Source organism: Neolamprologus brichardi, chromosome 16 (genome assembly GCF_056152115.1).
Source record: "Neolamprologus brichardi isolate AB-2024 chromosome 16, ASM5615211v1, whole genome shotgun sequence".
Classification (NCBI taxonomy): Eukaryota; Metazoa; Chordata; class Actinopteri; order Cichliformes; family Cichlidae; genus Neolamprologus; species Neolamprologus brichardi.
In genome coordinates, this window is record NC_142119.1 from 24465217 (window position 1) to 24491620 (window position 26404).

Below are 26404 nucleotides of genomic sequence, written 5' to 3' on the forward strand. Positions count from 1 at the left end.
GCTTTGAGATGTTGCGATATCCACCGATAGAAGAGGAAAATGTGAATAGCCATCAACCAAGTAGCACAGTGTTTTTGTTATAAAACTCATGATGATACACTGTGTTCATGGGATTCTCATTTAGTTCTGCACCACTTCAGCTACATTGAATAAATGAATGTGTTTATTGCCATTGTATGTACAATGTAATTACAATGTATCTCCTTTAAGAACTGCAAACAACCACATATACATTTGCATATTTACACGATTTAGACACTGAGAGTAGGGTTGTACTGAAGGCATTAACTTAGCCAAAAAGGTTTAATAAACTCAGAAGAACAAATAAATACATTTTTAAAAAGATCCATCCCTTACATGTACTGTAAGCGGGACAGCCAGCGCTCTCTTGTGGCTAAAATGTCCAAGTGCTATATGACATGTTTCATTTATTCTTTGTCCAATTCCTTTTGATCTTTCACACTACAAAATGGCTACATGTTGCAAAAACTCTGTCAGTTTTTCCAATTTAATTTGCTTATTTGGGTGAACAGTCCAGCTATTATGTTGCAATACCAGCTGAATTCCTGGTGAGCTGATGGAATTTAGAAACAAGGTCTATGGAAATAGTTTCCCTTTGTGACAGTTTATCAACTTTACATGTTGGTGCAGCTAAATCTGGATTTGCATTTCTGGTTTCAGGTTTCAGTCTTTCTGTGCTTGAATGACGCAGGATATGCTTTTTCATAGTGAAGTTTTTGTTATAGTGAAAATACAGGATGTACCTCTACACTAACTTACTCTGTAAACATTTAATCAACTCAAGTTTTTTGGACACAGTGTAAGTTGTGGTAAAAAGATATATGGCAACCTATTTGATCTTTAACTGTTTTTCTTTTTTTCATTTGACAACTTTTAGAGTCTGTAAGAGGTCAAGAATAGTAAAAAATACAATTATTGATGAAGGATTGAATTATTCAAACTTCTTTTGTAATCTGTTGATTATATCATATGAGCAAAGCTCTTCTACTCTGTGCTACTTTGAATTGACTTTAAATTGAAATAGTTCACTATCAATATTTTTTTGTCATCTCACAGCTTTTCAGGTTTTTATGATCCTTTGAACTGGTCTCTAACTTCTCCACTGGGAACTAACATTCTGTCGTATTATCACACATATTTACACAAAAGCTGCCTGTGTTTCAGTTCCGTACCTTATGGTGAGTTTTATTTAAAACTAAGAGAGAAGGAGCAGGTATAATGGTGTCTTCCAGGTGAGAAGGATCTCTTTCTTGCTGGTCATTGTAGAGTTGATCTGTACCACTAATTAAGATTGGCACAGCAGGGAATGAACCTGGTACAAACCTAGTTATTTTAAAAAGTAAAAGTTCTCAGCTTTCTTTCTTAGTGTTTGACAATGATGAAGACTACATTAACTTCACTGCAAGTTAGACATGACAGCTGGCAGCAGAGGGAGGGTCAACATAATGATGGAGGCACCGGAAAGAAGCCGCAGCTTCAACTTTTCATCTGAGGAGCTGGACTCCTCTGCCCTCTCCTCCAGCATGTCCATCGACAGGCTCTTCCCGGCTCTCCTGGAGTGCTTTGGGATAATTTTGTGCGGATACATCGCAGGGAGGGCAAACATTATCACCTCCACCCAGGCGAAAGGATTGGGGAGTTTTGTTTCCGAGTTTGCTCTCACAGCACTGCTGTTCAAGAACATGGTGCTGCTGGACTTTGGTAATGTCATCTGGCCATTTCTCTGACTCCCAATCTGGGTGAGTGGCTCCAGCAGATCCCATGAAATAAATCCAAAATCTCTGTCCGGAATAGTGCAGTCCTAGGAACAGCAAAGCTAGGACACACAAGCACTCAGGCCTCTGGCAGATGATCTGAGCTTGAGATTTTTAAGACCTAATCATCCAATGGTTACGTTTCCAAAAATATCTTTTGTTGTTTTGCTTTCATTTCAGCAGCTAACGATTCACATCCATCCACAGCTAGTTGTTGGGTAATTGTTTATTTGTTTTCATCTGATTTTTATATTTTTATGTTTGTTTGCTTTTATTTTAACTTGACTAAGGTCTCTGTGAAGTCAAGACTAAGTCCACTTAATAACTCGCAGGACTTTCAATTACTTTATTTTCCATATCAAGATCTCATGTTTATCTGATATTATCACCTGGGACAAATAAAGGAAAAGTAAAAAGATAAACACCTGGTTGAACTACCTTGGAAAACGAATGTTAAAAGGTCCTGTTTTCAGCATTTTTAACTACACAGATGTTTTACCGACTTGCAGACTTACTTCCTCATTCTTTGCCTATTAGTAACCCTTTAAAAGAACTTGAAACTCATTTCTGCAGTGACATAATATTTGCAGTGATGAAATAGAACTTTTTTTCTTTGCTTTAACTGTTCGCCCACAGTGTTTACATTGTTGAGTCATGTATTTCATAGTTCTCAGTAATTTCCCATTTACATTCCTCAGGAAAGGAAAAACAACCAACTAACACTGTTGTGTACTATTCTTGCTAAAGTCTGTGGTTAAAATAGTGCATTGTTCCAATCCATGTTTTCTCTCACAGGTGTGGACTATTGCCGTCATGTTTTTAAGTAAAAAATTCAAAAGGCTGCCTCACTTGTTTACAGTTAACCTTTTCTGTGCACAGGTAAGCATGGTACTGCATTCATGAAAAACTAATAGCACCATTAATGTCTAATATGTCTAATGATTAAGTAAATCATATAAATCATATCTATATGAAGGAACTCACCTGTGGGCATTCAAAAATGACTAAGTGCCTGTATTTGTTATTTTGTTCTCTGTAGGTTCTGACTTGCATTGGGATGATCTTGTGGAACTTCGTAGTGAAGGAAAATAACTTCATTGGTCAGGTCCTGACTTTCACCTTATTATGTACCTCACTCTACAGCACTTTTATATGGCCAGGTACGCACACTACCATCTACCACAGTAAACCTACATTGAACTAATTCATGTTGGTTCATACTGGTGAGATGTATCTGTAGTGTGACTACAAATTTTGAAATTGATGTTCTGTTGTTTTAAGGTTTGATAGCACTCTCACTTGTGCTCTTGAAGTCTGAGGATCTGAAAGTTTCACCGGGCACGTTGGTCATTGCGGGCTGGGGGTAAGAGGAATGTGCACAGAGTGGAAAACATGTCACTTTCGTTTAGACTGGCATTCATGATGCATTCAACAATGTAAATGAACTAAATAAATCATAATATGATGTGATTTTGCATGATACCACTTCAATAGAAATTAATTAGTAAAAAATGTATATCTGCAACCAAGTGTCATGCACGTTGTTCAGGGTAATCCCATTGACCTGGTTTTTATATTTTAATACTGTGATTGAATTTGTTGTATCTATGGTTGCAGGATTCCAGCTTTAATAACTGCAGTTTTGCTCATTTGTGGGGAAAAAATGTTTGGAGTCATTGATGCAGCTTTCTTCTATGGCAGAGCACAGGTAATATTACCAGGGGAAGTCATTTTCCTATTTTCTGCCATGAAATTACAGATAATGAAATAAAACCTGTATACAATTTGGATGTTTTCTTTCAGATAATCTGCACCACATTCGTAGTTGCCTTCAGCATATTCCTGGGAGGAGGCTCTTTTGTGTGTCTCAGCAGAGGAAGCTGGGCCCAAAATGTCCAAAATGAAGAGGTGAACTCATTTGACTCTCCAGAAGATCCTTTGATTGAAAATGAACCCAAAAACCAGACTCTGTTTGAGACTGACCCCCCACCAAGAGACCAAGGTGTGTTCTGTCAGGAAACCTTTAACAGACACTGTTGGCTTCAATAGTCTGAAATTGTCAACAGTTAGGACGTTGTCATATTAATGGAAAATATTGAATATCTGAGGCACTAAATAAAGACCTTATCTACAGGTCATCTACACTTAAGTTCAACACAGTTCAACTTGTCTGTGGCATTCAACTCATTCCCATCAAAAACAATTTCAGTTAAAGTAGAAACGGTCTTCAGTTACCAAAGGACAATATATACATGCACACAAAATCATTCCTCAGAGGAATGACAGTAAGTTTCAGATTTGTTAAAATTCCATATCACCCACAAAATTACTCGCTTGTACAGGCAAAGAAAGGAATGTGAGAAAAGAACAGATTACATGCAGTGCTTTTGTTTTGACTAAATGCGAGAGTCATGGTCATAGTTCCACTGTAAACAACAAACTCTAGTATATGTAAACCAGTTCTGCAAGTAATGAGGAGAAACTATTGGAATCGCTTAATAACAGACTCCATGATTTGATTGAAACATGAGCATTCGTAATTCAGTTTTTACAAGATCCCTCATACCACTGACAGAAATGCAGCTCCAAACCCCATACCTCCAACATGTTTTACACACGGTTTGTAGACTGTCACAGTTGTACCCCTCTATCTGTTGCATAATTTGACCTACCTCAGCCTTTTCTCCGTGTTTAACTTTCCTCAGAATTACTTCTTTGCCAAGTTGTCTTTTAAGCATAGACACATCTCTGGGTCATTCCTTCCATTTGGTGCCTTTTTTGTGTTTTACCGATTCATAGTAGAGTGTTAGGTCACAAAACATTTCTCTGAAAATGGCCAGGTACAGGGACTAAAAAAGGAGTGGAAAAAGCAACCGATGTCCAAAGAAAAACTTCTGAAAGCCTGAAAAGCAGAGGCTTGAGACATTTTCACGGGAAAAGTCATAGTATATGTGTAATATTGTATAGTATATACTGTCACTGACCTGCATGCTTTTGTATTTTACAAGGGTTTGTATTTATCTATTTGTGTTCTGCTGCTGCCCCCCTCAGGTCAGTGTGAGAGCGGGTGCGAGTCCACAGACTGCCTCCTTGTCCAAGTGGAGGAGCTCCAACAGGTTGCAGACAGAAAAGTGGCCCGTCATGTGTCTGCTTCTGACTGTCAGTCTGCTTGCTGTGAGTAAACAACCACCTTTCAGTTCTACAGTGACATGAAGTCAGCCTTCATCCGCCTGCATTATTATATTTAGTGAATCTTGAACCAAATCAGATACAAATGGCTGAGCTGTGTAATTTCCAACTGCTGTCACTGGAAGACTTTAAGAAACACATCCAGAGACCCCATTAGAAAAGTCATGCGTCTGGCTTTATATTTACTGTTACATTGAATTTTATATATTTTTATTACTGTACGAAGAAATCTTAAAATAGTGTATTAGGGGCATGTAGATTTTTTTTAAGAACTTACATGAAAAAGATACTTGGAATTCCCGCAGATAAAAAAGATGAATTTATGAAAAAAAAAACATTAACATATGTATAGAAAACACTTAAAAATGTATTTTTCTTTTACAAATGCCCACTCAGCTGGTTCTACAAGATGGTTCAGTGAGCAGCGTTAGTTACTATTTCTAGTTCAAAGGTCTTCTTACATCCTGTTTTCACAGAATTTGTCCAGCTGCGTGTGGCTGCTCTTTAACCACAATCTTGGTAGACTCTACTTGGAGCTGCTCTTCTTTTGTGCTGTGGTCAACTATGGACAGGTTTGTGTTAGAAATATCCTGTTACCTATTCATGACTGTATACTCACACCCACAGCACTAAAGTCATGCTTATCTTTTCCTGTTGACAGGGGCTTCTCTCCTTTGCTCTTTTTGGGCTGGACAAACATTTGATTTTACTGCCGTTTAAGAAGAAGTAAAAGGCTTTTATATGAAACTGCCAAATTATAAAGCACATTCAGACATTTTTATACAAAGATGCTTTTCTGCATATCTTGGTTGTTCCCTTTCTATCACCTCAAAGCAGTCTGTTCATTCTCCTCTGAACTCTGAGGAGTTTTTGCACAGTTTTTACAATATATTACGGTATCCACTGATTTAACTTTGTTTTGTTTTTAGATTATACAGTCTGTGGTATGGAAAACAAGAAGAGCAGCCACAGAGTGATTTACTTGAGGAGATCAGGATGACCTGCACCCAGTTCACCAAATACCACAAGCAGCAGTGTTTTTATGACATCGTTAAAAAGAGAAGGTGAGAGCACATTGTCTTACTGACCGCTGCTCTGGTTAAAGACTGATGATAAACATGGTATTTATAGTGTCTTTCTGTTCTAATGGACACTCAACGCACACAAAAAGCCACATTCACCCAATTATACAAGTGCTTTTTAAAATTTCCTAAGCACTTTGTCATGCACACACTGTGGGTTCAGTATTTTTCCCAAGGGTACCTTTACGTGCAGGGATTGAATCACCACCCTTCCGATTGGTGATCAGCTTGTGCTACCTCCTGCTAATGTCTAGGCAGACCTTTGCTGATGCTTGGTGACTCACAAGCCACAACATCAAATGTACTGTTTATGTTGGGGAAACCTGCAGTCAGTAGACACTGAAGAAGTCATTTGTATGAGTGATGAAACGTTTCTCCCACTGAAAACACTACGTCCAGATGAACAGAATCAAGTTTTGGGGATTTCCTTACCATGCATGCATCAAGTCATTTAACTTAAAGAAAATCCCTGTTATTGTAAGGTGAAAAGGTGGGCACATCCTGAAATGGATGGATGTTTACAACAGAGACTTGGTATTCAAAGTGTGTCAGTGTATACTGTATGTGTCACACTGGATAAAAGGGGAATTCTAAATTTCAAGGAATGAACCTTTCGAAAGTTTAATGTTTTTGTTTTTACACCATAGATTTGATTTGACTTTATGTTTCATGCCATTCTGTGAGTGATGAAGCACACAGAGGTGTATGTCCAAAAAGTCGCTCCTCTACTTAATCCTTTTCAATCCTAATTTCTACTAAGGCTCTTTTACATGTTTTGTTAGTTTTTTACTAAAACCCACTCACCAAATTAATAAAGGGGGAAAATGATGTTATTTGATGTTATTTCTTTGGAAACCTTTACTGGATATTGTTTATGAAGTTTTACCCAGAACTATAATTGTTAACATAGCAACTGCTGGCCAGTTTAATTAAAAAAATGTCATGTTTCAGTCATCATATTGAAACATAATGTGGTAGCAATATACAATGAAAATGTTTATCTTCTGAGCGTGATGGGAAAACACTTTTAGGAACAGCTGCAGATCTTTTTTTCTCTCAAGGTAACAAAATATATAAGGCGCATTTTCTGTGGCAAAATTTTGTTTTATTAAACCAAATTTTAATAAAATGCATGCAATTAATTTCTAAAAACAAAAAAAATGCATCATCACACTTTGGCTGTATATTTATAACGTGTTTAAAAACCAAAGTTTATTACAAAAGATTTCATTCTTGCATTATGTAATGCATTTGTTATGGAACATTTCTCATCAATGATTCGTTAAATAAGAGTCAAGACTTTAATGTCATGGGATTTAAGAACGTTACACTCTCTTCAACTTTCTAAGCAATAGTTCTGAACAGTATCCTGTTGTTTTGCAGGTTTATTGCACGAGCATTTTTGTACTTGATTAAAACGTAAAAAGCAGAATGCCCTCTGCTAGTGTCAAAGTGTGGAACTACGTTGTGGCTCTGGCCTCATTTTTGGCAGTAAACAGAAAGCTCCCTCTGGATAGAACTTGCAAACAAGTTCACCAGAAAATCTGGGCTCTCAACACCATGTAAAAGATGTTCCTCCATCTCTTTTATCATCTCCTTCTCCAGCTGTCTCATACCTTCTGTGATCTTCCTTCCTCTGTCCTACAGAGAAAGGAAAAAACACAAGTTGCACACATTCAGAAAAAAGGCCCATACAAGACAAAATAATAATAATTTTACATAAATGGCAGGCTTGAATTGAATTAAACTGTAACACCTTGTGGGACTCAATGATGGCAGCCACCAGTTCATGTTTGACAAACAACTCGTGCTTGCGGTCAGGCTTGCTCTGGAAGCGGGGTTTCTTCTTCACAGGGTCATCTAGGCCGTAACTCGGGGAAGACGTCTCCTTTAACGGATGGAGGTTTTTCACGAAAATGAACGGTTTGAATACAGACCTGTTGTTACAAAAGAAGAACCCAGCAGATCATCAGTAGAAATGCATTGGAAGAGTGCTTTAAGCGCTAAAATAAGAATAAGTACTATACCTTTCAGGATCTGGAGTTGCTGTAAAATAGTGAACCCCTGGCAGATCGGGATCCGTGGGTATCACAGAGACCATACTTCCTGTGGTCATGAACATGCCTTCCATGTTGATGCCACTATCTTTATCCCTCAGGATATCCATCATTGTCTCCGCTGTGATATGACCTTCAGTGAATAAAATCACACCAGTGGTGCAGATTATGTAACCTTTGTCCTCCTGTGACCCCAATTTTTCTGAGTGTGTTCATTGACTAACCGTTGCTCTTTTCCAGCAACTTCTTCCCCTCACAGTATCGGCTCCCAGAGGCTTCTATTCTGGCTGTAGTCATAAAGGAGTAGACCGTGGCAAAGTTGAACTCGGTCTTCCCATCCCACCAGCCCTTACTTTGGGCATACGCCCTCATTTCAGGATGCTCCTTGTCTATCTTAGTGGTGATGCCATACTGGTTTGAGATGTTGCGATATCCACCTGTAGAAGAGCAAAACATGAGCAGTCACTAAAATTAAACCATACACATTTAACACAATCCAAACAGCATAATTTTTTATTAGAGCAAATCTAAAAGCATTTATTCTCATTTAGTGAATCTATTTTACTCTAACTTTCCTTTACTGAGGTAAAAAAAAAAAAAAATCCTTTAAATGTTAGAAAGTATTCTGAATAGGACAGCCAGCACTCTCTGGTGGTCAACATGTGTAGGTACATCTAGGACAGGTTTTGGTCTTGTTAGATCTCAAACACACCTCTTTCTTTCCAGATATACTGAAATTAAAAGCTGAGACGTTGCCCTTTAATGTAGTAACCAACCACTATTTTATTCCAAAGGACATAAAATGTGTGTAATTTTTGTATTTGTTCTAATGCCACGTATAGACTAATGTATCTAATCTACTTAAATTATCTGTGTAAGTATCCAACTAATGTGCATTTTGTTATGAGGCTCACCTCTTGAGGCCTGCAAAATTTGCAGACTGCAGAGTAGTGAGTGATTCAGTCCTTTTGTGCTTTTTATGCCTTTTAATACCCATAAATGTGCACACACTGAAAATATTTCATCATCTTCTCTTCTGAATTTAACAGCTCCCATCCATTATTCTTTTTACTACTACTTATCACAAACATTATATAAAAGTTACTGGTCTATTTAGGGTGTCTACTTTCCCAGAGTATTCCCTGAATTGGCCAAAGAAGTGTTATGTTCAGAGTGAACTTTTTCTTTCCAATTACCTTCGACTCTTTCTGCTGCCCAGTACTTTCCTGACGTTTCCAGGAGCCATGCTTCCTTCCTGTCTGAGATGAGGAAGCTGTTGTGGTAGGTGAAGCTACTTTCATCCTCCATGCACGATCCTCCCTGACCGTACCTCTCCAGCAGCTCGGTGATAATGGTCACTGCTTTCTCAGCTGTATCAGCTCTCTCAAGTCCAAGCCTATGAAATTGACAAACAAAATTTTAAACGGAGACCATGCCATTACATTTTCCTTTGCACATCAGGATACATTAAGCTAAGTATATAGATGGAGCTTTAAAAAGCAGACAACTTCTATACAGGCGGGTTTACCTGACGAGATCCATGCCGAGGAGAGCCTCCTCGCCATCTGCGCTCTGTCGGCCCCACACTGCTTCATTTCCAATGCACACTTGATGCTCATTTGCACCCATCTCTGCCCCCCACAGCCATGCTGGTCTGCTCAATACAACTGCATACGTGTGGGCGACCTGCTCAATCTCTATATATGTGCACTTTTCACAAAAAGAAGAACACACAAGGGCAAAAGGTATTAATGGTTATCAGCTGGGATGCTCAGCAAGGAGTAGCACTGTGGTAGACTGAAGGTTGGAGGGCAATGATATGGTCTCTTTATTACCTACCTCAACTTTCTCCCCTGCAGCATAGTCTGTGGCAGGAAAATACACAACCTCCTGGACTTCATCGCAAGGCCTGTCAGAGTTTTTCCCAAAAATGATGCGGTGTCCCTCAGTGGATGGGGGCAGAGCCACAAAGGTGTCACACGAAGATGGGCGCATATTATTCCCAAACTATCTAAAAGAAAGGTCTTAGTTATCCAAAACAGTTTTCACTGGTGGTCAGATTTAGCAGATGTAGTAAACCGTAAACACACAAAGTCACTTGTAAGCCATGTAATGTTAATATACTGATGGCGTATAGCGCTGAATAGCACATAAGCAGACTTACCCAGCGTTGTTACCATCAGTTTCTATTCTCGTGCGTTTCTTTCGTCTGTCAAAGTTCACAAACGCGGAAACAGTGCAGTCACGTGACCGAGATGAAGTCAGTTTCGTTTTCGTAGTTAAAAGATTTGCGCACAACCGTTGCTGTCAGTTTTATTCTTATGTACGTTTCACTTCACTTTATCAAAAGAGATAAAAACATAAGAAACTAGTTTTCCAGTTTCTCAAGGGGATTAAAAAAGTTAACACACACACAGAGAGAGAGTTATTGTGTTTAAACCTGTGAGAATAAAAAGGTTTTAAGTTTTCTTTTGAATTCAGACACTTTTCTTATTGAACTCAGGTCAGCAGGCACATGTTCCAGGACCACAGATCTGCACCTGATGACCCGAGAAGTCTAGTTGGATTATAAGCACTGAACAAGTCATTGGTCCTAATGCACTGGGTGGTCAAACCATTGAGAGTTTTTTTTTTTAATTAATTATTAATTAATTAATAATTAGTAATGTAAATAGTATTTTCACATTCCCGTGTAAGGACTATGACTGCTGCTTTCTGAGCAAGATGAAATCATTCTTCTAATGTTCCTACAAACAACAACAACAACAACAAAAAAAACCAGCATTGTAGTAATCTAACTTGCTTGATATGAACGCATGGACCAAAAGCAGTTTCAGATAAGAATGTAACTTTTGATGTATTTTTCTAGCGATAGAAATAAATTCTGGTGACCTTACTAATATGATTAGCAAATTTGAGGTCACTGACAAATACGTCCAATGTCAAAGAATAGTACAAAACCCATAATGTATTTTTTATTTGTGTTTTTATATACATAAAACTGCACACGCATAAATGCAGAGCTGCCTTTATTTCAGTCTCCATCTTTACAATTGACGGTCATTTACATTTTCCAAATACTGTGGCTGCAGTTTAGTCAACACTGTGTCACGTGATTTTTGCCATCCCACAGACCAATCAAGCTGCGTGCCTGAATACGTCACGTGACACCAATACAAAACTATCTTCGTAACAGCGGTTTTGTTTACATGCCGAGAAAGCTACGCTACTACCTGCGTTAGCTAAACGTTTTTCACTCAGCTAACGCTATTGGCTCGCCACCATGGGGAAGTCGTTTGCTAATTTTATGTGTAAGAAGGATTTTCATCCTGCATCGAAGTCAAATATCAAAAAGGTAACTGCTTGATAACTGTTGACGCTGCTGAAACTACTGAACGCAAGCTTAGCTTCCTAGCTACTGCTACTAGCCTAGCTCGCTACGTCTCAAAAGCTTACACTATGCTGACTGCCTTATGAGCTGACTGCTAATTGTTGGCTTCAGTGAGTAATTTTATTTAGTCTGTTTTATGTGAACCATAAGGTTGGATAAACCAACAAAGTTAGCTGGTAGAGATGTTTTCTAAAGCTAGGAAGAGTGAGTGCTTTAGCTTCCCTGCGATCTTTAGCGACAGAGTGAATATTAATACTCTGAACTTTTTAATATAGCTTACAGTCACATGCTGCTCATTTGAAGTCTGGCCAGATGTGACCATTTATTTACTTTTATGATGTTTCTTTTCATATTTGCCTACTGTTGGATGTACTTTTGACTACTTGATTCAATGTCAGTGTTTGAAACTTATAGTATTGCCATCCATAGTGGGTTTGATTGTGCACCTCTGATGCAGTAGTTTAACAGCCAAAATGGTTACTTTGAGATACTAGAGATACTATCACAGAGGGCAGATTGGTATTTAGTGTTTATTCTTTTTTTAAGTGTTTAAAAGCAATCAAAATTGTTGCTGATCCAACGTCTTTAAGCAAACTAACCGTTTCGTGATATAAAAAAAAAAAATCGTCTTTAGTTTAATATGGATTGAAGGATTGGTAGTAGGTATATATATATGATTTGCCTTTAAAACTTTCAATTCAATTCTGTTTTATTTATATAGTGCCACATTACAACAGTGGCCTCAAGGCACTTTATACTGTAAGGTACAGACGCTATAATATTCCAAAGAAAACGCCAACAGTCATATGACCCCCAAGAGCAACCGCGTTGGTAACAGTGGGAAGCAAAAACTCCCTTTAAACAGGAAGAAATTGCAAGTAGAAGCAGGCTCAGAGAGGCTGCCGTGACCGGTTGGAGGTGAAGGGCAAATTTTATTTTTGCTGCTGTAACTTTGCACTGTCCACTTTCTGCTGTGATACAACAAATTCCCCACGAGTAGGACTAATAAAGGTTTATCTTATGGCTTATCTTATGTCTCTCTTCTGGTCCAAAGTTTGGACATTTATAATGATTGTTGTAAAATTTAATCATCAATATATCAAATACTGAAAAATTTCTTGAAAATTCCTGAAACTTTCACTAACCGTTCTTACCACAAAGAGGGGAAAGTAAATCAGGATCTGTATTTTGAGATAGATACATCAAAAACATCTGATATTTGGCTACTTAAAATTCGAAAAACAAATAAATAAAGCAGTCCTGTACAGTATCAATTGAGTACATACAAAAACAGTGATTCACATTGCAAAAGACAGCTGGTGATGAGTTTTGAATGGTATATAGTTGTATTTCACAATAATAATAAAAATAAAACAAATATAATACTTTTTTAAATGAAAGTCTTTGTCACAAAAATAAAGGAGAAATGGAAAAAAAATGTGACAAGTTGTACAACTAAATAAAAATATCAGCAAATAGTCTAATCCAAATAGAACAACATTCTGGAGTTTCCAGATCGCCCACAATGACTTTTCTCTTTCTTTCTTTCTGTTGTAGGTATGGATAGCAGAACAGAAGCTGACCTTCGAGAAGAAGAAGCAAGAAGACCTAATGCAGGCATATCTGAAAGAGCAAGACACTTACAACAACAGGTTAGATAAATACCCAGGAAGATACCTGAAAGAACATGTACAACGCGCGTTTTTGTATACTTATAATTGAATATTGAATATTTTACTCAGTAAATTGAAAACTTTTCTTTTGCAAGAACAAAATCTACAGTAGACATTGTCTTGCAACATCGTCCAATGTCTTATTTGTAAATGTTGATAAATACTGTTTAAATAATAATTGCTTTTTTACCTAAAGGTTGTTGATGGGTGATGATCGTGTTAAAAATGGCCTTAATTTCATGTATGAGGCTCCACCCGGAGCATCCAAAGGTAGGTGGTATTTTATGAAACAACTGTAATGTGTAATAAAGATCTCCATTCCGAAAATGTGGTTCCTAAGAAAAAAAACATTCCCTGTGATTTAAATGCTTGTTCCTTTTTATTTTCTCCTCATAACTGTCTTCTTCCCTGAAGAGGAAAAGAAAGAGGTAAAGTAAAATTTTACTGTAATCATTGTTTCAGACCAGGTGTGGGGATAATTTAAGTGAACACAAATGTGTTGTTGTCTGTAACTCACAGAGCTACATTAGAAATTTTAAAAAACCTTATGGTTAAACATCAAAAACTGTGTTTACAGAAAAAAAACATCTTATAAATGCATTGCAAACTATATGTTCCTGGTGACCCTAAAACTATAAATATAAACTAATGCTTTTACCTTTATATTCAGTTACTTGTATGTGCATGATGGTTTGATAGGAAACAACTTATATAGGTTCATTCATTTATAATAAGAAAAGTTACTATAATTTGTAATGAAAGACTTCTGACTTTCAGGAGGGTGAGGAAGAGTACAAATTTGAGTGGCAGAAAGGAGCTCCTAGAGAGAAGTAAGTGGTTGATTTTCATACACAATGAAGTTTTCTGCATTGCTGCCAGAATTTGCATTACTTTTTAAATGGTATCTTTTTAGGTATGCAAAGGATGACATGAATATTAGAGATCAGCCCTTTGGAATCCAGGTGTGTAATGAGTTCTATTTATTTAAATTTATATTGCACAAATAATCCCCCAGCCTGGCAGTTAATGTGTAAAGCTGCTTTCACACATGAACTTGGGAGAATTTCAGGAGCGTCAGGTTGGGATGTTTTCCACAGTTGCCCATGTAGCGCACAGCAGGAAACGGTCTGCTTTAGACACGTTTGCACTACTGGAAATAAACCGTGTGGTTTAGGTGAAGAAGCTGCATGGGTAGAGCGTGCAGGAGGTAGGACATAGGACAACCACTTTTCACATGTGCCTGTGTCGGGTAAGTCCTTGAAAAGTTCAGGGCTGCAGTTTATATGTGGAAAATGGCTTAAGAGTCATGTTAAGCAAATGACAAAAGAAACCATGTTAAATTTATGCATTCAAATCCTACAAATGAACCTTTTAGAAAAATCCCTCTCTGTAGCCTATGACTAGAGAGTCAGCTGTAGACAGTTATTTGTTTTTGTTTTTTAGAGGATCAGAAGCTAAAGAGAAAATGGCAAACACCGTCTTATGTAATGCTCTGTGAATTATAGTGTATTTTTCTTTTAATTAAAGGGTTGCATGTGCCTCCAGTGTTCGGTCAATTCTAATTTCTGTTATTGCCCAACTTTCCAAGGTGCGCAACGTGAGATGCATCAAGTGTCACAAATGGGGCCACGTGAACACGGACAGAGAGTGTCCTCTGTTCGGACTGTCGGGTATCAATGCCAGCTCTATGACCTCAGAGGATGGCGCAGGTAAATAAGTTTTTTTGTTTGTTTGTTTGTGTTTTAATCTTTTAAATGAGAAATTCTGTGTTAACGCTGCTTTGACATCTATATAAAGACACCACTATTATTGTTGGGTACAGTTTTTTATTTTATGGCAGGATAGTCAATAATGAGTTTAGCTGTAGTGCACATATACAGAATCTTTTTGCAGTGGAAAAACTAGAATAATTATTACTACAAAAGAATAAAGCGCCAGAAAATTTGCGAGCACTGGGAAGCTTTGTCTGTCACACGATTCGCAGCAGGTACACCGACTGTATCGTCCCTCTCTGGCTTCTGCTGGAGCTCCCGGCCTTGAGCTGATTCTGACTTGTGCAATCAGCCAGTTGAGTAGTAAAGTAATAATGTTTACCCTGGGAGAGTCCAGTCAGTGGTGTTGATGGTGGAGTGCTGTAATGGTCCCCCTCCTGTGCCGGGAGAAAAAATGTAATTATTGTGTATTCTGATTCCCTTAACTGCTGCTTTGGCAGAGAATGATATTGTATGATTTGCTCAGCCGGAAGTGGAGTGAGTTGATTTGATGTCCCATTCTGTTAACAAAGCCGCCTCTGAAATTCCCACTGTGGAGATAGTAGATGGTATGGCTCTGACATCAATGGGACTCTGAGGCTGTGATTTGTGCCAACAGGTCCGTCGATGCACCCCTCGGAGTTAATGGCGGAGATGCGAAACAGTGGGTTTGCTCTGAAAAAATCTGTCCTTGGTAGGAATTCAACTGTTTGCGATCCATTGCAGGTAATTGTGTCTCACACTGTCATCTCCGTGCACACAGGACAATATACGAACACACACGTACTGTAAACTATACCCTTGAACGGGAGAGAGAATAACTAACTACAGATGCGGTTTGTCTTTTGATCGAATAGATTTGTAGAAAAGTGTAAACTAAAAATCAGATAAGTAGATTTAATAAAGAAGTGTTGTCACTGTCAAAGCCGATCAATGTAGATTTATTGTCAGGGCTTATATTTATTTATAAATTGTAATGTTATGTGTGCTTTGTGATATTCCAGGATTATGTGGCCAGTGAGGAAGAGGAAGACCCCGAAGTGGAATTCCTGAAATCTCTAACAACCAAGCAAAAACAGAAACTCCTCAGGTGAAAAACCTGCACATATGATCACTTTTATTTCATTAAATAAAATGTGAATATTTAGACAAAATTTAAAACATGGTCTGTTATATTTTAGTGTCTATAGCTATTGTAGGCCCAGTTTCCCTATTATGTTTATATTACATTTAGTTTTTTGTCTTGTGTCTTAATGCATTTTTTTTTAAATAATGCAATCACTACATTTTCCGTTTCTGGTGAAGTGTTTAACTCCAATCTCTGCAAACTTTGTGCCTAATCAGAATTTATTATGCACAAATTAAATGTCCGCTGCGTCACTGAAGAATTTTAATTGAATGCTTGTTTTCCTTTATTTTTTGTTTTGCAGAAAACTGGATCGGCTAGAAAAGCAGAAGGCAAAGAAAAAGAAGAGCAAAAAACAGAAGAAGAAGAGCAAAAGAAAACACAAGAAAAAGCATGAAAGCAGCGACAGCTCGAGTGACTCCTCCAGTGGCAGCAGCAGTGATGATAGTGGCTCAGATTCAGACAGTCATAGCAAGTCCAAGAGCCAGAAGAGAAAGAAGAACAAGAAAAAAGATTCCTGTCGGGATAACAGCTCTGAGAGCGAGCGACAAGTCAAGAGTCAGAGAAAGGCCTCTTCTCACAGGAGCAGGTCACCGAGCCCTCGCACTGGACAGAAGCAGACTAAAGAGGAGTCTGGAGATTATAGACAAACAAGGATAGAGAGGGGAAGGAGCAGGAGTCGGAATCGCAGCCCCAAGAACGCGATCACGCTGGAAGAAGGTCAAGAGAGAAAGAGGCACAACAGCAGGGACAGGCAGAGACCTAGCAGCTCCAAGTCTGGCTTGGTCAGAAGTAGAAGCCACGAGAGAGGCAGGGAGGATGAAGGTAAAGACAGACGTCACAGTAGAGATGGTGAGAGGAACAGAAGTAGCACAGAAGGAAGGAAAGGCAGAACAGCAGATGGGAGGAGCAGAAGCAGAGAAAGGAGAAGAGAAAGGGAGGGCAGAGGAAGAAGCAGGAGTAAGAGTAGGGAGAGAAGAGACAGAAGTGGGGACAGAACAAATAGAAGACACTGACCTCCTTTTTTTAAGCTTGTTTTTCCTGCATATAGAACTAGAGGAAAAGGAAAATCTCATGCATGTCTCTTGCACTATCTATTAAGTAGTGATTTTTGTTATGCATGTAGATTCCCTTTATTTAAATAGAAGAAATTGTGTGTGGATTTCCGTTTCTTCCAGCAGAGGGAAGCAGTCAACAGAAAATGTCAGTGCACACTGATGCTGTTTTGTACTGTATGAAAGGGTCTAAATGAATTGGTTACCATTAAAAGCAATTTGCATCTGATCCATTGATGGGAAAATGTTGGACTCCTTTTCAGGGTCACTACCAAAAAAAAATAATAATAATAAAATTCATCTGATGCAATTTTTAAATCTTACTTTTATGATTGTGTTTGTGAAAATTGTTTCAATTTTTTTTTTTTTTTTTTTTGTTAAAAGCAGGACTGTTATTTTCTGATTAAATATTTAAATCAATTAGTTTATGGAGTTATTTATCGTGATGTTTAAGTTTAATGTCAAATTTCATGAAAGTGAAGACGTGGACTGATAAGCCGTCAGTCTTTATACCCGTGTGTTTTCTTTATGCTCTGGACACCTCATAGAAATTTCATACACTTTTTTTTAATCCACAAATTATTATTATTATTATTTTATTTTTTTAGTAATGGGCACAAACATTTAAGACCAGTTTCCCCGAATTTTAATGGCCTTTAAAGTGCGTTATCCCTGAATCTCTGTAAAACGCTCGTTGGGCTTTTTCCGGGCGTTAAATGAAAATAGACAAAGAATAATTTGTGTACAAATAGCCAGCGAGCATAGAAACACCCAATAATAACAATAAGGCATGCAGTAGATGTGTATAAATTAAGGCAGTTACAATTGCAGTTATTTCATTGGCTACTTTTACATGAGACATTTACATTTACATTATATATAACCTGTAGAGTTTTAATGAATTTTTGTAGCGATTTTTCTTTGACATTTAGAGTTACAAATTGCAGATTTTGCAAACTGTTTTGATGTCGATAAAAAAATAACACATTTTGTCTCCCCCCAAAAATAATAATAATAATAATAAAAATATGAAGGGAAAAAAAACAGTTGCTGAACGTGTCGACAAAATATTAAATTTCAGCGTTATTATTTAGGCTGTTTATATCTTTTTTGATTAAATTCAGATTGGAAATGTAGTAATTTGATAGTTTTCACTTTCTGCCCGTTTCCTTGAAGCCGCTGCTACACAAAAGGAAATGAAAATAATTTCCCTCCTATTGCCTTCTGGTCAATTTAACATCCTCCTTAAAAAGAAAAGGGGAAAAAAGAGGGTGTCTGGATGAGATGCTTTTCCGTGACGTATTCCTAGTCCTGGATTCATGCTGTAATTATTCCCCGGCCTTTTCTTTGAGAGTCGGACGCTGCACTGGGTAAGCACAAAGAAGTCAGAGAGCATCCTTGAACCCTTTCAGTGCGGGGCCACTGATATTCAAATAACATGCAGCTACCGTTTGACTGCGCCGTGCAAAGAGCATTTTAAAATTCAACATTTGCATGTGACTCTTTGCCCCCTATCTTTTTCTCAAGTTTAAAAAACTGTTCCCATAACGTGTTTCTGGCAAAGAGAAAGAAGCCACATCCTTATTCTCAGTCCATCGATTGCTATGCAAATGAAAGCAGTTAATTTGGACAATTAGAATAAATATTCGGGGACCTTTGTCAGCGAACCCCCTTGGAAACCCCTCGATAAAGTGAAACCGAACAAAAGATGTCTCGGAGATTAATTAGATATTTGATAAGACACGAATCCCTAATCGCAAATACAAGACACATGGGGCTGCGATGTGCTCCAAGTCATAATTAATACCATTTAACAAGATTTTCATTTGGGCATGAAATGTCTTTTCCGGGGCATTAAACATTGATTTATTCCATAGAGGAAATAGTTAAAGTCGACGTATTGTAGGTGATTTTAAGAAGGAAAAAAAAAGCCTGTGATGAGCTGTCACACTTTTAAAAAGTAAAAAAATAAAAAAATATATATATTTAGATTTAAACCTAATAAATAAACAAAAAATATATAAACTCTACATCACACACTTAAAGCCTTTTTTAAGATGTTTTAATTACGATAAAATGAAAGCCTTATACGTGTGACTTTATACAGGTAAACATTTATATATAGATAAATTTTTTTAGCAAAGAAATAAAATGGTTAACCAAAGTTTAAAAAGCCGTTTACATACATATCCACAAAGTGCGTCGAAAGTAAACTCCCTGATTTCCAGGATACCAACACGAATAAAACAATCATAGCCTAACATTTACATGAAAATAACACATAGTTTAGTCGTCAATATACAAGGTGTAACTCACATTGTCCAACCAAAGTTCAACAGGTTTCGCGCATTAGCAAACATCCATTTCATTTTCAAGCTGTCTCCCTCAAATTTTCCGAAGGCCTACAGTAAATCACTCTTTTTTTCTTTCTTTCTTTTTTTTTTGTAAAGATGAATTTACGAATGAAATACTCGTCACGCCTGTGCAGAATATATATTTTTTTTAGATTTTGCTATCGCTTCTCGAAACATTTTCCCCTTTACTGTCCGTCAGATAAGACCCGTTTTCATTGCTGTGCAGTTTTTTTTTATTATTATTATTATTATTTTTGTGTGTGTTTTTTGTTTTAATCTGGATTGATTTTTGGGAGATGCCTCAGGGTTCGTCGTGAGGAGACGGATCCTTAACAGTAATTCTGGGGTTCACCCCTTCCAAAATAAGTTCTGGGGACTCGGACCTCGGGGTCTCCAGGTTACTGGTGTCGGTGTCACTGTCGCTCCCCTTTTTGCCTCCTCCACCTGCCGTGTGAGTTTTGATGTGCTTGCTCAAATGATCACTCCGCATAAAGCGCTTGTTACAAACCGGGCAAGCAAACCTTTTCTCGCCGGTGTGGGTGCGCAGATGTCTCTGGAGCTCGTCGGACCGAGTGAACCTTTTGCCACAGAAAAGCCAGTTGCAGACAAAAGGCCGCTCGCCGGTGTGCCATCTCAAATGCGCTTTGAGGTGAGACGTCTTTCCGTACACTTTACCGCAGCCGGGAATGTGGCAGCTGTGGAGTCCCTTTCTCCGCAGGCTGGCCCCGGCGGGTCCCAGCCGCTCAGCCTCCTGGCAGTTCGGGCAGTCGCATGTTGCTCTGCCAGAGTACCTCCTGGACGACCTCGAGGAGCTACTTATTCCTGAACTGCCCCCTGAAATCATGGCGTTGGCGGCAGAAGCGTCTGTGTAAGAGGGGATGACTGTTTTGAAACCGTCCTGCGTTAACAGGTGCTGGCTGGTGGACAGTAGGTGAGACGCAGAGGGGCTGATTCCAGTGGAGCTAAACGCCGAGTGGGTCAGCGAGGAGAAGTCCGGGTTGTAGCCACTGAGCTGGGAGTGGATAGCCTGCGGGGTGCCGGAGTGCAGAGAGGTCTGAAGGGTGCTCGCGGGGTTCTGGACATCGAGCCACGACCCGGGATTTGTGTGAACGTCCCACCACGAGGACGCACCATTGGTAACGTCACCGGAGATGGTTGAGTGGAACCCCGACTTGTACCACGACTCGTAGGGGTGCGCCATCCCCACGCGCGGGTACAGAGTCTCTGCTGATGTGTGGACTTTGGAGATAAAAGCTGACTGTCCAGATTCCTGGGTCGTGACGCTGGCGGAGTTGGAAAACAGACCGCTGTACTCTGTGGAAAACGCAGACGAGGTCGGGGAGGTGGAGGCTAAGCAAAAGGCGCTGTTGCTCGTGCCACTGGTCTGTGTTAGTCCTGTCGAAGCGCGGCTCGTCGCTACCGTGAAACCGGGCAGACTGGATCCCAAGTTGCAGCTGGAGGAGGATCTTTTCCACGGGTGAAATCCACCTTTCGAGAAAGCGCTGGAGTCAGGTAAAGTTGTAAGAGGACTGGTGTTGCCAATTTTGTTACAAGTTGCAGCCAGCATCGCTAGAGGTGTAGTTCCAAACCGTGGTTCTTCCTGGGTGGAAAAAAACAAGAAACACACAAACACACAGACACACACACATGGGCTTAGAACAGAGAATAACAAACGATAAAATGAGGAAAAATCATTTCGCTTGGCTTGGAGAGCACTCAGCATACATGACTAAAATTAATTAAATACGACAAAATTTCATAACTTTACTGAAACGTCTTTGGAAGCGAATGAACCCGAGATTTTCTTCTTAAATGTGTGCATGTATACAGAGTGTGTAACATATAAGCAAAGCAAGGTAAGAAATAAAAGTGTTCATCGAGTTTCTAAACATATTAAGAAAATCTTTAAACGACTGCAAAGTTTCATCTCCATGTTTTATACGTTTTGTCCAAGATTAAAAGTTTTAATTGTAGTAACTGAGAAAATTATAAATTCTAGCCGTGGAAAACACGAGTGTTTTGAAAAGCAACAAACACATCCCGCCGCACAGCAAAGTAAGCGGCGACAACTTTACGCGCAACTTCTGTGCTTGGACACAAAGTCAGACTCACCCCAAGTATAGACGTAGCCATATCCAGGGTCTGTGCTGTGATGAGAGGGTTCGCGATTTCAGTGCTGTATGGCTCCAATTTGTGTCAGATTTACCGTGTTGACTCAGGTCACACGGTTTCTCTCTTGGCTCGCAGCTCCCAACACTACCTAGTTGTAGCGAGCGTGTTCTTTGAAGTACAGCTGGCGAGGACGCGCAGCCAATCTGATAGCTGCATTCATGGCCGGGGTTTCAAGTCGGCCAATGAGAGAGCCGACCACAGACAGAAACACCAAAAACCCCGCCGTCAATCATCTGTTTGTGCAGCCTCCGGCCAGACTGTCATACAAGACACGATTTGGTGTTTTTTCTTTTTTTTTAAATGCATACAGTTATTTTTATGTATTCTCACACGAAGGCTCAATGTCTCCTTTCATTGCAGAATTGAGTTTTTTAACACGTCAGTTCTCCAAGAGGTAAGCGTTTCACTAATTCTCTAAGGCTTTTGTAGATTGCGGCTTCTAAGGTGCAGCTCCAGGTTTTCCCTTCTGATTTTTTTTTTAAATATTCAGATCATGCGCAACACGTCATTGAGAAATTGTTGATTTAAGCGCAGACTGTATGCTTGTGAAAGATAACTCGGAGATGGCTTTATCAGAGCGGTCTGCAGAAGTGCAAGGGCAAGTGCAAGCTGCTGCGTGTTAGGCACGGTGGGAAACGACTGGGGTTTTAAAGTGGTTGTGTTTATATTGGGAAATCAGAGACGGATTAAAGTTTAGCCAAGAAGTCCAGAAACAGGCCTGACAGCGCAGATCTCCACTTCCCCGAGCGCAGTTAGATTATTTACGAGCCTGCTGCATTCGAGTGACTTTATAGGTGAAGGAAAGCAGATTCATCCAAGACTCGCAATTAATCAGTTAACTTTTTTTTCCAGCCAGCATCTCCACTTATTTGTGCCTATGCTCGTGTTTGCGCGCGCCAGTGCCACACGCGTACCTCCCTGCCCACTTGTTGGGGGGTGGAGGGACGCAGGTGAGGGGTTAATTAAAAATGACAGCTCACCTGATAAGTGAAAGCAGTAGATCTGTTTTAAAAGACAAGTATTTTATAGTCGGGGGGGGAGAAGTTTCAGTATCCAGGAGATTCCTGCTGTAAGGCCGCCAGTCATCTCCATTTAACCGATTTATTAACGCGATGTCTTCATTGTAGCTGAGAAATATTTTTTTTTAACACCAGCCCAATCCCACATTTAATTAAATTGCGGACAATAAAGAGGATGCCGCGTTTCGCCAGTTTCTTCTTCTTCTTTTTATTATTATTATTCTCCTTTCTCTCAACTCGAGACTTTTATTTTTCTCCCTTTGAATATAACAATTCAATAAAGCCGCATATTTCATAGCTTGTTAAAAACGCTCAGGGATAATGGCATAATGTAAAATTGACCTGCTCTGATGTGAATCATCATCCTTTTAAAAGTTAAAGCAATTTTCCAGAGAAAGGCTTGACCGAAAGATGTGCATTACTGTATTCAAAACGCGCAAATAATGCTCTATTATAGAGTGTGAATGCTGCCAGTAAACACAGGCGCAATTTGTTCAAATACTCTTTTTTTTTTTTTTGCTTTAAAGCCCCACCTTTAGAAGGGTGAATAAAAATCAGTCTCATCAAACAGGCTACTTGGCGCTGCCAAGAAAATGGAATCATTTTTTGCAATCATGACAATTTGGCAGAGTGCTGTTAACAGTATTAAGCGTTTATTCTACATAAGCACAGTTTATTGTTGCTAAAGAAGTTAAATGAGTCTGAGGATTAAATGAAATTTAATGTAAGCGTTTATTATTATTTTTCCTGCATGAAAAATATCTTCACCCTGCAATTAATTTCAGATTACCATTATTTCTTAGTTTTGTTTACTATAATGTTTGTAAGGAATTATATAGTTAAAATGAAATCTGCTATTGTTGTTCTTATATTAATATTTCTTCTTCTTTATAATAATAATAATGTATTACTATTATAATTATTATGATGAGCAATGTGACCGTTCACGTTGCTCCTAACAAAGAAACGTGTGTAGGAATCACAAGACCGTTGTGCACTGATAAATGTTACCCACCTATATTTTTTATTTAAATGTACTAGTACAGAAATGTTTGTGTTAGTTCCATTAACCCAGGCTGATAAAATATGGGTGTTTTTTTCATAGCATGTTTATTTGGGACAAGAGGGGAGAACATGATCTTTCCTTGTCATTCAAAGGAAAATTCTGAGTTGAATCTGTAATTCTGGACTCCATTCGTGAGCACTTCTCTGTGGCAATTAGGAGCCTATTACAAGCCATTAGATTGATCAATGTACCTTAAACAATGGGAATGATTTATTTGGTCGAACAAAACGCTCTGCATCTATTGTGATGAGTCTAAGTGGGGGTGCATCCATCAACAAAAGATAAATGATTAATTCAGACCTATTCATTTAAATTCTTTCTACAAAGCCAGCCTCACTTGCCTCAAATCCAGATTATTAGAGCCTCATTTTCTGCATGTTAAACTAGACAGGCTGCTGGATGGGGCAATGGTTTTTGGTTGTGCCCCTGTGTGCTTTAATTTGTATTTCTGCAGCGGGAAGTTTATTTGAGGATGTTTAACTAATTGTTGTAATTTCGTGTGCTCATGTGGCTACACCTGTTTCTCTCGAAAGGGGGTTGAAGTGTAAACTGTGAGTGAAAAGGATGTTATACTTTACTTCTGTGGTGCTGAAGCTGTACATTTTTTTATCTGGCAAGTCCACTTGGATCACAATATCAGAGGAAGCCCAGTTAATAGAAAATAAATGGGTACAAATATGTTAATTTTATCTTCTTTTTTTTTGTTATTTTATGGCTTTTTGGTAAAATAAATGTATAGATAACGTGTTATATATTTTGCATGGATTTCAGTTGTGTGTTTTCCATGAATTCTTATTGTTATATTAGTGACAACTAAAGAGAGACCGCAGTCAGAAAATAGATGGCATAAACTGAAGAGCATTGGGAAATTAACCACTTGACAATCAGCTTTTATTTCCATAGGAAGGTAACAAGCTATAAAACAAGGGAACAAGACAAATTTGCACAAACCTTTGAGCACTGAGACCCAACTTGTGGAAGCCCCAAGTTAGACGAGCACCAAGACTGGCGATGGAAATGTTCATTAGAAAAAGAAGAAAAATAAAATCAGACAATACAGTCAAGCCTCTGAGAAGGAAAAACTCTGCTTTTAGTAGCCACTTTTCTTCAGCACTGTAGTGCTGATCTTATAGGAGCTCATCGACCTGCATCAATATTATCGACAGCTAAATTTGGAGGTGCAGGTCAGCTCGCCAGCTTACAGTGTCAACTTTCATTTCCAGGGGCTGCAGGTTCTATTTTGAGCGCAGCGAGCGATCTGCTCAAAGTGCAGTCGACTGGTTGCATTTGAGGACTTAGCTTAGCCCATTTTCCTTCAATGAATGAGCTTTTCTTATAGCTGTAGTGGAATTCAGCGGAATCTTATAGTGTGAGAAATGGCTCCAAAAAAGGTGTGTTTTGTTAAGGAACAGATTTGTTTAAAAAAAGGAAAAAACTATAGCATACCCTGTAGATTATGCAATGACAAGTGCTTTTCTGACTGCGTGCATTTCCACATTGTCTTGATTAGGGCAAGGGAGCTGATGCACCAAAGTCACCACCATTGATTGGAAGGTTTGGCACCTCGCTGAAAATAGGGATTGTTGGCCTGCCCAATGTTGGGTGAGTAAAACCTTATTTATACAGACAGGATGGGCTTCTCACTACATTTCATGTGCCCCATGTCTACTGTTGAACTGCACCGACCTGCTGTATGTAAGACAAGATGTAAGCTGCTGCATGACAAGTGCAGACAACTTCTACCTTTATTTCATTGTTCCATGAGAGTTTCTCCATGTTACACCTTTTGCATGCCTTGCTACATGGTGATAAAAATAAATAAATAAATGGCACAATTTTAAATCTGCGTGCCAGAAAGAGCCGCTCCTTGGATAACTGTGGGAAACGTTTCTGTGTTCCTGAATAACCACAACAATGTTTGAAAAGCTCTTAAATTCCTCGAGCCACATGTGTCCCTACTAGCAGGGCTCAAACTCCGCAAGAGGTTTTCAAACCAGGTCTTCCCTTGCATGCATCTTAACCCTCTCTCTCAGCTACTCATCCTTTCACAAAGGTTTCAGATGTTACCGTTGTTTCCTTTTTTGAATGTTACAGCAGAAAAGTGTCATAAGGGTAGACCTGGGGCGTCAAGCATCTGCAGCTCATAAAAACCCACAGTGATAAAAAATAAAATAAAATAAATAAAGGGTGAAGTTTGCATGCCTTTTGTTTCCTCAATGTCTGGATTTATGAATGCTGAATATTACTATTAAATCAGTGGAAAAAGTAGAAAAAAATAAAAGAGCAACACCTTACATGTGGGAGCGTGCTGCATTTGAACTGAATGACAGCATGCAAAAAAAACCCAAAAACCCTGCATTCCTCTTACTGTCTACTATTGTTTCTGTCCTTTTAATGAATGAGGGACTGGGGTTCTTGATTGGTTTTGAAAGCTCACTTATCGCTCTCCAAAGCCCATTGCTGGTCAAAGCTCAGTGTACATCTCAGGCAGTCTGTGAGTCAAAAGGCTGACATCACGTTTCCATGTCACACCTGGTCAGACAAATCTTTTTTGTCAGCATCTACTACATCTAAGACCTTCAGCAACATCCGTGACATAGAGTAATAACAGTGCAGACCCCACCATGACTTCCCTGTAGGCCCCTTTGAGTTACAGGAAGGGCTACGGTGATACATCATGTTCTTTTTCAGCTG

At 38.9% G+C, this 26404-nt stretch overlaps 4 protein-coding genes and 1 pseudogene across 7 annotated transcripts in view; 3 read left to right on the plus strand and 2 right to left on the minus strand.

Moving 5' to 3' along the window:
* Positions 1-2559: 2559 nt before the first annotated feature.
* LOC148098272 (lysosomal cholesterol signaling protein-like) lies at positions 2560-6032 on the plus strand (annotated as a pseudogene). The gene is made up of 9 exons (XR_015716603.1): positions 2560-2654; positions 2815-2935; positions 3057-3138; positions 3393-3483; positions 3579-3777; positions 4827-4949; positions 5441-5536; positions 5626-5690; positions 5894-6032. The product of XR_015716603.1 is annotated as a lysosomal cholesterol signaling protein-like (transcript).
* Positions 6033-7129: 1097 nt separating this feature from the next.
* On the minus strand, positions 7130-10360 carry scrn3 (secernin 3). 2 transcript variants are annotated; one of them, XM_035906748.2, is made up of 8 exons: positions 10268-10360; positions 9943-10114; positions 9632-9813; positions 9300-9499; positions 8328-8540; positions 8074-8236; positions 7803-7983; positions 7130-7687 (listed from the first exon to the last, which is right to left on the minus strand). In XM_035906748.2, the coding sequence occupies exons 2-8, from the start codon at positions 10096-10098 to the stop codon at positions 7526-7528; spliced, it is 1257 nt and encodes a 418-aa protein (XP_035762641.2). In that variant the 5' UTR covers positions 10099-10114; positions 10268-10360; the 3' UTR covers positions 7130-7525. The 2 variants fall into 2 exon arrangements, with proteins under 2 accessions (XP_035762641.2, XP_006788525.2); XM_006788462.3 differs by having other exon boundaries at positions 9943-10110; positions 10268-10332.
* Positions 10361-11211: 851 nt separating this feature from the next.
* Positions 11212-17508, plus strand: cirsr (corepressor of RBPJ and splicing regulator). The gene is made up of 10 exons (XM_006788463.3): positions 11212-11458; positions 13052-13146; positions 13364-13437; positions 13582-13595; positions 13945-13997; positions 14081-14129; positions 14756-14876; positions 15538-15644; positions 15923-16008; positions 16349-17508. Exons 1-10 carry the CDS (start codon positions 11387-11389, stop codon positions 17058-17060), a joined length of 1383 nt encoding a protein of 460 aa, XP_006788526.2. The 5' UTR covers positions 11212-11386; the 3' UTR covers positions 17061-17508.
* Positions 17509-19150: 1642 nt separating this feature from the next.
* sp9 (sp9 transcription factor) lies at positions 19151-21705 on the minus strand. Its single transcript, XM_006788464.3, has 2 exons — positions 21566-21705; positions 19151-21053 (listed from the first exon to the last, which is right to left on the minus strand). Exons 1-2 carry the CDS (start codon positions 21584-21586, stop codon positions 19755-19757), a joined length of 1320 nt encoding a protein of 439 aa, XP_006788527.1. The 5' UTR covers positions 21587-21705; the 3' UTR covers positions 19151-19754.
* A 3261-nt stretch (positions 21706-24966) lies between these two features.
* LOC102797146 (obg-like ATPase 1) overlaps positions 24967-26404 on the plus strand; it is a 44750-nt gene continuing 43312 nt past the window's right edge. For both annotated transcript variants that reach the window (XM_006788465.3, XM_087829549.1), the window contains exons 1-2: positions 24967-25101; positions 25221-25312. In XM_006788465.3, coding sequence (XP_006788528.1) covers positions 25087-25101; positions 25221-25312 — 107 coding nt within the window. In that variant the 5' untranslated portion in view covers positions 24967-25086. The remainder of the gene's footprint in view (positions 25102-25220; positions 25313-26404) is intronic.